Source organism: Gossypium raimondii, chromosome 7 (genome assembly GCF_025698545.1).
Source record: "Gossypium raimondii isolate GPD5lz chromosome 7, ASM2569854v1, whole genome shotgun sequence".
Lineage (NCBI taxonomy): Eukaryota > Viridiplantae > Streptophyta > Magnoliopsida > Malvales > Malvaceae > Gossypium > Gossypium raimondii.
The window spans coordinates 9,975,397-9,987,893 of NC_068571.1; the positions used below are offsets into that span (position 1 = coordinate 9,975,397).

Here is a 12,497-nt window from a genome sequence, read left to right on the forward strand (position 1 = left end):
AGTGGGAACACGTGTACTTGGTGACCCACTGATTCCAGAAATGACATCCTGTATAGCGCCCAAGATTGTAGCAGTATCAGGCAGCCACCTATGTCGACTGTTCTGTGCTTTTTCCCCAACAAAGCTCACAATATAGCGTCACTAGTACTGCCGAACCTAGTTGTAGGAATGAGCACCTTGCAAATCAGTCAGTAAAGGTAGGTACATCAAGTGAACTCTATTATTATTGGAATCCGACATAAGTACCCCTTATAAGCTATAGTATACAGGCCTGAGTAGCTTGAATCTTCTCCATCTCAGTCTCATAATTCAATAATATTTCAAAATTTACCTTCAACCACAAAAGTTTTAAACCCGTAAATCTATGGTACTATCACCGGGAGAGGTCCAAGCAAGTCATAGCAGAGCATTGCAGGATCTGCTATGTGGCTTGAATCGGTTACCACATCACCATCCACGAGGAACTTAATTGCATTGTGACATCCTTAGAACATCTCTTACCAGTAAATGGATTGTCCTAGCTGTATGAACTTCTGCAGTAATTAAAACGCATATCAATATCTGCACAAACAATTTAAATTTTGAATAATCGACTTAACAAATAAACAATATAAAAGTCACAACAACTATTTTTTTCGAAGCTCATTTTCGTAATCAACAAAAATCTAATTACTCAAACGAACATATAATGTTCACTTTTATATCTTAAAAGATACAAATTATTATTAAAATAAAAAATACACCGGTCAAACCAATCTTAATATTACTTTCAACACAATTCTATCTTAATATAAAATTCTAACATTTCTACTAAAACAAACATGCACTACCAAACTTATCTTAAAAAATACACTACAAAATAAAATAAACATATATACACTACAAAATTGGCATACACCATTCTATTTTTTTAAATATAATATTACAAATATCTAAACTAACACAATTCTAATTTTTTCTAAGTTAACATATTATTAGAGGAAAAATTAAACTTTAAACACTATTCTAAACTATTAACAATAATTATACTATTAGAAAAAAAAATACATACTTGTTTTTTTGGGAGACCTTCGGCTGTGGTGAGGGAGGGAGGGACCATCCAAGTGTTTGTAATATTAAAAAAAAAAAACTCAAAAGATGCAAAATAATTAGTACTAACCTTTTAACACAAATATCATACCTTAATTCTAAACATCTACTAATATAACTAATTATACTAAAAAATTCAAACATTCTTTTGTTTTGATTTTCAGGGATAATAAGTACTAACTTTTAACAAAATAATATACTTTAATAATACTAAACTACTATTAAATTAACTAATTGTACTAAAAAAATTTTAAAACAAAGTATAACTTGGGTGAGAGGAAGGGGGACCGAACCAACCCCCTTTTATAATAATAAAAATAATTTTTATATAATTTTTCTTAAATCAAAAATTGAAAAAAAAAGACTAATTTAAATTTTATTGGGTATTGAAATCCGAACCGTGATCGATGGGTCACATCGATGGTAGACCGCCAGGTCGGTGTCACTTGTTAGGTGATACCGATTTGATGGTCTGTCACCTATTGATCAACGGCATAAAAAATATTTTTTAAAGTGAGATCATCGATGGCAAGGGAGACGGGTGCCACCGATTGATCAGGCATCACCGGTTTTACACTGTAGACTTTGCTTAGATTGGTAAATATTAAGGCCCTTATCCTTTTTCAATATTTATTTAATTATTTTATATTATTTGGATAAAAAACTCTAAAATAAAAGGAAATAAAAATGTTGTTTTCATTAAAACGTTTGTAAAAGTGAAAATGGTTAAAAAAAGTTTTAACTTTAAAGTAATTGGTTCTCGTCTAAATTCATATAAATATAAAAATGTTTTTATCAATTTTTAAATATTAAATTTATATCCTAATTCGAATCAATATAAATGTAATTTTTATTCTATTTCTTATATTTCTGTTATAAAAAAAGTTAAAAACAACATGCTTCAAAAATTGGAAACAATAATTTTATTTTCATTATTTTATTTTATTAAACATGGGCCGAATCCGATTGAACAAAATAAAACATGGGTCGAATCCGTATAAACCTTTTCATTTCTATAAAACATGTTTCTAAATTTGTAAAACATGTTGGATTATTTCTAACGTTCGTTTTCAATTTTTATAAAATAGAAAAAGTAAACTGTTGATTGAATCTTAGTTCAATTGGTATTGATATTATTGTCCTTGCAAGAAGATGTAAGTTTGAGCGCGCTGAAACGCATTATTCTCCTATTTATAAATTAAGGAGGGGTTATGAGTAGTTTTTAGTGTTGTGTCTGTCAAAAAGAGCAAAATTGATTATAACATATAATGAGATCGTTAAAAAAATAAATAAATAATTATATTTTAAAAATGAAAAATAAAATATTGTTTTTAATTTTCAATTTTTTGTTTTATTTCTTTTGTTTGTACAAAACATGTTTGGCTAATTGAAAACAATATTTTTATTTTGGCTAAAGAGTATATAAGTCCTTGAATTTTGGCGAAAAAATCAATTAAGCCTCTATGCGAAAATGTGCTCAGTCAAACAACCCTCAAACTCTCAAATTGTATCAATTAAATTCTTTGACTAATATTTTTCGTCGTTCTCTATTAAATTTTTTTTCATCTTTAACCGTTACAAAGATAAAGTGGTACTCCATATCAATGATAATTTTGAGCACAAATAAAAAATTTCAAAAGAAAATTAAAACATAATAAATTCAAAAAATTAATCTTTTAATAGAATGAATCTACAACTATTTGTCCAGGTTCATTTTAGACTTAATTTTTAAATTATAAAATAAATTAATTTTTTAAAAATTATAAATTTGTAAAACGTTATTAAATTTGTTGGGGATCGACCTTTATAAACAATGAAATAGTAAAAGTAGAGAAGAACGAATACAAATATTTTACGTGAAAAACCCTCAAATAGGGGAAACCACGGGCAAAGAAGGTATCGACTTTTCACTAAATGAGTAAACAAATAAGAGTACAATAATATGGAGAAATAAATCTAAAAGTACTAAACGTACAATCCCAAAATCTAAAAACAAAGTCTTAACTCGAAATTAAAATTTATTTATATATTTATTTTTAAAACCTAAAGGTATCAATAGAATTAAATCATTGATATACATATAATATTTTTAAAGAAAATTAATTTTAATATTTTTATAAATTTTAATAATATTTTAAAATTTTAATAATTAAAAATTTTAACTATTTGTCCAAATTCATTCCGTAAAAAACTTAAATAAATATTTAGATTTATGTGTATTTTTTTGCTGACATGGAGCACCATGTCAGACAGCTTAAGACGACCATATCATTACTCTAATGTTCAAAGATGAAAAACGTTGGTCAAATAATTTAATTAATATAATTTAAGAGAAGAACTTAATTAATTTGTTTACCAAAGTTTAGAAGCTTATACCTTTCATTTTTAAAACATGTTTCCATTATGTTATATTTTTCATACTTTAATTTTTTTTTTAATGATTTTATGTGAGGTTGATAATTTATATTTAAATAACCCTAAACCCTTGCACCAGGGAAATGCATGTTAAACTACTTGAAGAGGAAACACGTGATCCAATTTCTGTCTCTTTCATTCTCTCGAAATCTCCACCCAATTTTTTTGGCTGCTATTTTCCATTTTACTTTAACTCATAAATGGGTATTTTAAATTGACATAAAATATTTTTTAATATTTTACTATACGTTATACATTATAAGATATTCATGTGTTTGTGTAGTCTAAAAAGTCTATTAATAATGTACTAAATAAGTTATCTTAAAGTATACTCTCTTTTATACTTAATTTTTTTATTACAAATAGTACCTAAACTGCAATTTTTCTCAAATTAGTGCTTCTATTAGTGAAACTATTAGTCAAACCATAAGTCTATTTTAAAAAAGTTTAACCTACAAATTGGTACGTAAAATACTCTCCCAAGTTGGTACTAGAGGTGCTCATGGGCCGGGCCGGGTCTAGAAAAAAATTTCGACCCGCGTCCTAGGCCCGAGCCTGGGTCAGCTCGAAATATGGGCCTGAAATCTTGTCCAGGCCTGGCCCGGGAAAAAAATTCCTAAGCCCGAGCCTGGCCTGGCCTGGCCCATTTTTTTAATAAACACCAAAATTTTAATTTAAAAATAAAAAATAAAAAAGTATTTTAAAAATATTATAAAATTAAAAATTAAAAAATATATATTTATTATATTCGGGCAGGGCTGGGCCAGGTCCAGGCCAAAAAAGTGGTGCCCAAGGCCTAACCCGTTTTCTAAACAGGCCCGGCCCGTTTTCTAAACGGGCCTCATTTTTTTGCCCAAACTCATATTTTGGGCCTATATTTTTACCCGAACCCTCCCATATTTCGGGTGGGCAGTCGGGTCGGGCCGGGCCGCCCGGCCCATGAGCACGTCTAGTTGGTACCCATTTTAGTTAAATCGTTGATCAAATCATTAAGGGTCGGTTTGGATAGGTGGTGGGGTGCGGTGCGTTTAGCTTACTTTTTGTCTTACGCTACAGTATCGTTATAATATCTAATCTCATCGCCACCACTGTTTTTACATTAACCACATGTAAACGCACCGTCCATCCAAACTTACCTTAAATCTATTTAATAAAATATTATCAATTAGAAATTGTCATGTGGCAAAAAAAGAGAGGGAAGATAAATGGTATTATTTTCTCTTATATTCTACAAGAAAAATATTTAGGTGCCAAAATGAAAAAAATGGCATAGCTTAGGTTCCGTTTTGTAGGTTAAGCATTTTTTTTATATAAATAGACTTAATGGGTTAACTAATGGAGGTACCAACTTGAAAAAAAAAGTAATTTTGATATTATATGTGACAAAAAATTTGAAGTACCAAGGTAAAAAATTTGTATAGTTTAAATACCAATTTACAAGTAAAGCCGTTTCTTTTGGTATAATGAAAGTATCTTAATGTTCGTTTTACCATATATGAAGATTAATCTTTTTAGACTTGTCATATTTTATCTAGGCTATATATTAAACACTTGATTGAGTTAGTGTTACGAGTCAATCGACTTAACTTAGTTGAATAATGACAAAATATTATACTTCATAAAGTAAATTGTATTATTTTGAGGGCATTTTATCATTTTACATCTACATAGAAAAAGATACACACATAATAAGAAGTCATAATGACTTATTTGGCCTTCTAACTTTACAAAAAAGTCATTTTAACCTTTCATTACAATTTTCACCTTTTAGCCTTTAAACTTGTATTTTTTTATCAAATCACTCTAAAATTGATGGAAAAGTTAACGATTTTTAACTTTGCTAACATGGGTTGCTACATGGATGACATGTCAACAGTTAATTAATTTTAAATTTTTAAAATTCAAAAATATATAAATTTTTTAAAATTATTAAAATTATAAAATATTTTTTAATTTTAAAATTAATTAAATGTTAACTTGTCATTCACGTGCATGACACGTTAGTAAAATTAATAAAAGTTAATTTTCTATTAATTTTAAAGTGATTTGACAAAATTTATAAATTTATAAAATTAGATAGACAACTAAAATATTTTTTTTTAGTTAGTGTGAAAAAAAATCATTAGGCAACCTTACTTTTCACATTTGTGTTTATCATTCAACAAAACCCCATTTATTATTTGATTCAATATTTTATAAATATATTTATTATATAGTTTTAATTTTTCAGTCCAGCACAATAATTTATAAATGTATCTATAAATGCTCGCAGCTTGCTCCATGCTCACCGGAACTATCGAAGTGGCATGGCATCATCCATTATCATTCCCTGGATTTTCTACATTCAAATCTTAGCCATCAGTTCAAAAGCTATAGCTGCAGTGCCAGCTATAATCGTCTTTGGAGATTCATCTATTGATTCGGGTAATAACAATTACCTCCCAACACTTGCCAAGTGCAATTTCGAGCCTTATGGCCGTGATTTTCCCGGTGGCACCCCCACCGGACGTTTCTGCAATGGCCGGCTTCCTCCAGATTTCGTATCCGAGGGCTTTGGGCTCAAACCTATCATCCCGGCTTACTTGGACCCTACCTTTAGCATCTCTGACTTCGCCACTGGTGTTTGCTTTGGTTCTTCTGGATCTGGCTACGACAACTCTACAGCTGCTATACTGGTAATTCAATGAACTTATATGCCATTAAAAAAAAACACAAACTTATATGTCATTAAACGCTTTAACCCTTTGACTGACTATGTATTTGACAGAAAGTGTTTCCTTTATGGAAACAAGTGGAATTCTTCAAGGATTACCAAACCAAACTACGAGCCTATCTTGGTGATGAAAAAGCGAATGAGGTCATCTCCGAGGCCTTATATATTATAAGCGTAGGGACCAATGATTTCCTCATAAACTACTATAACTTTCCTCAAAGGAGGGCCCAATTCACCATTCCAAAATACGAGGATTTCCTCATCGGCAATGCTGAGGATTTCATTAGGAAAATTTACAGTCTGGGAGCTCGGAAGTTGTCCCTGACCGGACTCCCACCGATGGGGTGTTTGCCACTGCAAAGAACATTGAACCTAAAGATCCCTCATAGCTGCTCGGAGGAACGCAATATAGTTGCTTTGAAGTTCAATGAAAAGTTAAAAGTTTCGGTGGTAAAGCTGACGATCGAACTTCCAGGATTAGAAGTGTTGTACACAGATGTTTATGAGTTGCTTTCGCAGTTGATCACACAACCCTCCCAATACGGTAAGTTTTTAATGGACACACATTTCAATATGTATGGTATAAGGTGGGATAAAGACTGAAGTTTGTTGGTTGAGTGACAGGATTTGAGGTTGCAGAAACAGCATGTTGTGGAACAGGGCTGTTTGAGACGGGGATACTGTGCAATCGCCTTACTCCATACACCTGTTTAGATGCAGACAAGTATGTATTTTGGGATGCCTTTCATCCCTCCGAAAGAGCAAACAAGATAATGTCAGATGAAATGCTTCCTTCCCTCAAACTAGCGTTTCTATGATCTCCTCTAATTATTCGGCAATGGCCAATTTCTTCCAACTCCAATACGCGAGGCATTGTATGGCAATAAATTTGGAGTGAATTTGTGTAGGTGACTCGTAAATTTTTAATTTTTGGTGAAAGCATATAAGTAATTTGACTGTCCATAATGGTACTATGATTTTCAACAACCAACTGCTAAATTCAGTGCCATGATTAAGATTTAATGCTTCAAATAATTTTAATATTATTTGTTACAATTACTACTTTGGATTTTTTTATTAGAATTAGTTTGGGAGTTCAACCTATATTTGGTAAGCACCGAAATCTCTGCTCAAATTGTTTTCAATTGTCGATTGATTTAACAAATATACCAATCCATACGACGTCCTTCACAAAGCAACAAATAACAATCCATCATAGTCCTAAGAAATCAACAAGTTGGTTGGTGACATATGTAGAGTCATGCATGAAAAAGGGTAGTTCCTACAATAAAAAATAGGGTGCAAATAAAGCATAAATGGCGATGAGGAGAAGAGATTGGGGGTGCATCTGACCGGCCAACTTGGCCAATAGAAGGGAAGTATAGTGGGGGTGAAGTCATTTCATGCCTCTCTTCAAATTCCGAAGCCGTCCTGTGCTTAATCATGTGTGCAAATCTCGAGGGGTGAGCAGCTCAGTGATGTGGTCCTTGTGGCAGTCACTTTCGTTTTGGATTTGCAAACTTTGTCTACAATTTTAAGGTACTTTAAAATGGGTGGTGCGTTTATTATAGTTAAAACCAATTATCACGATAAAATTAATTATTATAATTATAAGATAAAAAATTCCATCCCACCCCAGTAGAGGTGTTCATGGGCCGGGCGGCCCGACCCGGCCCAATGGCTTGCCCAAAATATGGGAAGGTTCGGATAAAAATATAGGCTCGAAATATGAGTTTGGACAAAACAAAGGCCCGTTTAGAAAACAGGCAAGGCTTCGGGTACCACTTTTTTACTCCGAGTCCTGCCCGGCCCGAATATAATATATATTTTTTATTTTTTATTTTTAAAATAAATTTTTTATGTTTATTAAAAAATGGGCCGGACCGGGCCGAGCCGGACTTAAGTTTAGGAATTTTTCCCGAGCCGGGCCTGAACAAAATTTCAGGCACATATTTCGGGCCGGGCCTAGAATGCCGACCAAAACTTTTTTCTAGGCCCGACCCATGAATACCTCTACACCCCGTGACTATCTATTCAAAAATCCCTTATTTATCTGAGTTCCTCCTGCCGACTTCACAAGGTGAGGTGAGGATTTGGACGTCAAAGCACGAAAAAAAATAAAATCCTCTGGTTACTTCTTGTAACATTTTAGCTTAATTATATGCTAATTAGTTTAAATAATATGATCTAATTCAAAGGAGTAAAATTTTTATTTTAATAATTTTAAATTATATCTATTTATTTAAATATTTGATGAATATACTAAATTAAAATTGATCATTATAAATTAATCCCTTTACGTAATGAATTTCAATACGTAATATACATATAAATATTATAACGTCGATCGTATAGGGTTTGTATAATTAATCAAAAAATCAAAAGGAAAAATCAGTTTGATCAAAATTATTGATTAACTCTGATTTCGTATTAAATAATTCTTAAACTTGTAAAATTGTATTATTCAAAACAGTATTTTAGATAGGATGATTAAAATATAAATTAATTTCTGAATAAGAGAATCTATAACCCTTTCTAATTAGGGTTTCAAACTAAACTTAAGATGAATGTCCACTTGAAATACGTTTGAATTTAGTGCATTACTTTTTATTTATGATTAATGAAACCAATAAATCTCACGACTTTAAAAACAATTCTCATGAAAATTTTAAATATCATGAGGTTTTCTTTATATCTTTTGATTATATATAACGTGAAAAAAATATATATTTGGTGCTTGAAATTGGTATTTATTTAAATTTGGCACTTAAAATTTTTTGGGTCATATTTGGTACCTGAATTTGGTATTTTTTCTTAATTTGGTACCTAAGTTTTTCTAGGTTTAATTTGGCATCTAAACGTATTAAATATTATACAAATTACACAAAACACTACGGTATTAAAACAAATGTTATGCTACAAAATATTGTCAATATTAGAGTAAATTCATATTAAAAATTAAGTATTGAACTATGCTTAACGAAATAATATTAAATAAAAAAGTTTTAAAACCAAAATTAAAAGGAATTCATTATTTTCAATTAATAAAATAATTAAAGTAATTAAACTTACAAAGTACAAAAAAATATCATGTCACCTATCACATCTCAATCATACATTGATTATTTTTGCGACCTCATAAAAAACAACATTATTAGTATATGGAGTAATTTGTAAAACGTTTCACAAGTTCAAGTATCAAATCGAACAAAAAAAAAGAATAGGTATCGAATTAGGAAAAAGAGTTAAGTTCAGGTATCAAATTAGACCCCAAAAAAAATTAAGTACCAACTTAAGAAAAAAAGTCAAGTTTAGATACCAGATTAGGAAAAAGTGTCAAATCCGGCTATCAAATTGAACAAAAAAATTTAGGTACCAAATTAAAAAAATATTAAATTTAGGTACTAAATGTTATATTAAAAAACTATTAAAGTAAAGTCTAAAACCATGAAACCTTTTTGTTGGATTACATATCCGGTGGTGTCCCTCGTGTATGATAACTTTCATGATGGCCGATATTTGTTATTAATTAGGGTTCAATTAATTGATGCCTACATATAATAAATTGATTAAAGATAATGGTCATAATTTTATTTTATTAATATTTTAAGTATTATGATTGAAATTGAGGATATATTATATTATATTATGAGAGTTTTAAGTATTTTACATAAATGGGATTTAAAGCTTTGTCCTCTAAAGTTGTATTTTAAAAAAAATTGATGTGTATGTGAATTTGTTAGTACTAAAGTGATTAAATTAGAAAATTTTATAGATTTCAATTAAATTATGCATGTTTAAATTGTCAATATCCATGTAATTAGTTAAATGATTACGATGAAAAGTAGATAGTTAACTTTCACTACTAATTAGAACTTGAATTTGTCCAAAGATGATTTATTTATCTTATGAATAGTGAAAAGTATAGTGACAAATTAATATTTTTGTTAGATGCATTTGACTGTCCAAAGACAAGATGCATATTCGATGAAAATTATTTATTTGTCTATTAAGGTTATTAGTATTTATTCATGATGGTATATTGTAGTATCTACCCAAAGGAGAACTAGTATTTGGATTGTTTGCACATATGAATCAATCTTTCAGCATTTATGTATTGTTTTGCTTTTATGTATTATTTTGCAGCTATTTCTTTTCATTCATAAGCTTCATCTGTTACTTTATTTAATGGGTTAAACTTCTCTGAATAGAGTGAACAAGTCAAGTACCATTTAGGTGTTTTGGATCTTGATTGGATCTTGACTTAGCACTATCAGAAGAGAAACTCGTTGTTATAGCTGACTTAAGCAGTGAGGAAGATATGTTATACCATAAACAATGGAAACAATCAAATAGGTTGAGCCTTGTATTGTTACGAATGATTATTGCCAACAATATTAAGGCCAACATTCCACAAACTAAAAGCATAAAAGAATATCTTATGCTTGTGGTAGAAAGTTTTCATTCTATGGATAAGTCACTTGGTATCTTAATGGCACAACTCATGACCATGAATTATGATAGGTTGAGGAGAATGCAAGAATATATCATCGAGATGAATAATATTGCAGCAAGACTAAAGACCCTGGGGATGATGGTGGATGATTCTTTTTTAGTGTAGTTCATATTGAACTCTCTAACTCCAAATTATGGGCCATTCCAAATTAACTATAACTCTATTAAAGATAAGTGGGATGTTAATGAATTGGCTAGTAAGCTCCTTCAGGAGGAATCAAGATTAAAGAGTCAATAAAGTAATTCCATCAACCTTGTGGATCAAGGAGCTAACGAAGGACTTAACCAACAAGTTTAAAAAGAAGAAAAACTCACCTATAAATGTCCCTAATGGCGAAAAAAAAAAACGAATGGCAAATAAGTGTCACTTCTGTAAAGAAATTAGGACACTATTAGAAAGATTGCCAAGACTTGCCATACCAATTAATTTTAGTTTTTAAAAAATTCCTAGATTAGTATTTTTTTATTACACACAAAAGAATTTTAAAATTTTTGAAAATCTTTTGAAAAAGGAGAAGAATTTTAAGACTATATGGGTAAAATTTCCAATTACATGAACAACTTTATCGAATTAGAATTCTCATCGAAGTGAAAGTTAAGAAAACTTAATTGATGAGAGACAAAAATAACAATAGAAGCCTTATATTTTCTGGGGAAAAAGTTAACATAATTAGGGAAAGTAAAAAAAGTCGGATAATGACCATAAATCATTCATAGACCGCCTATCAAAACTTCCTTATATTCTTTTTTTCTAGCAAACTTCACCAGAAAATAATTATTATCAAGGTCAACCAATTGATAATCACTCGACAGATTCTAAAAACCTTTGACTCTACTATCTAGAGCCTTGTAGTTGTTTGTTTCCGCAAGAAGTCCAGCAATCAACGTTTTCTTCATAATCTGATCAATTAAATCATTCACATGTTTTGAAAATGAAATCTCAGGGTACTTCCCATCCAAACAGATTTCAACATCATCCTCATGAATAAAGATTTCATTATCATCTAGAAAAACATCATCTTCTCTGTTAGATTTATTTTTTGAATCACTTCTGTTCATCAACATCTCCTTATAGGACACTCTCTTTGGCAAAGTCTCATCCAACACCATTTCATCCTCATCATTTTCCCTATGATCTTGATTCTTAACCTTCTTTGTTACTCTCTCCAAATCCAAAGGCAAAGGAGACCCAGGACGCTCAAGACTCGCCATTCTAATTAATTTTAGTTTTTTTTATCATTTTTATTATAAATGAATTAAATTTTTTTAAATTCCTAGATTATTATTTTTTATTACACACAAAAGAATTTTGAAATTTTTGAAAATCTTTTGAAAAATGAGAAGAATTCTAAGACTAAAAGGGCAAAATTTCCAATTACATGAACTTTATCGGATTAGAATTCTCGCCGTAGTGAAAGTTAAGAAAACTTAGTTGATGAGAGTAAAAAATAACCATAGAAGCCTCATATTTTCTGGGAAGAAGTTAACATAATTAGGGAAAGTAAAAAAAGTGAAAGAAAATGGAGAGTTGAACAAGTGGGGAGGATTGTGGGCCTTGCATAATTGATTTTTGAGAACCCAAACCCAAATAAAAAGAAGGTATTTGTATGGGTTTTGTAAAAAAAAATGAGGTTTTTTTTGCGTTTTAAGTCCTTATATTTTTATTTAGTTTAAAAATTTTCAATGTAGTGCCTTGTCATACTTTTAAATTTTGCAATTGAGTCCCTTTTTGAACTTTTAATTTATTTATTTCAGGCCCTAAATG

At 30.2% G+C, this 12,497-nt stretch overlaps 1 protein-coding gene across 1 annotated transcript; it reads left to right on the top strand.

The window, feature by feature from the left end:
• The first annotated feature begins 5,775 nt into the window (after positions 1-5,775).
• LOC105801964 (GDSL esterase/lipase At2g42990) lies at positions 5,776-7,208 on the top strand. The gene is made up of 3 exons (XM_012633337.2): positions 5,776-6,179; positions 6,272-6,761; positions 6,842-7,208. Exons 1-3 carry the CDS (start codon positions 5,811-5,813, stop codon positions 7,033-7,035), a joined length of 1,053 nt encoding a protein of 350 aa, XP_012488791.1. The 5' UTR covers positions 5,776-5,810; the 3' UTR covers positions 7,036-7,208.
• Positions 7,209-12,497: the final 5,289 nt, after the last annotated feature.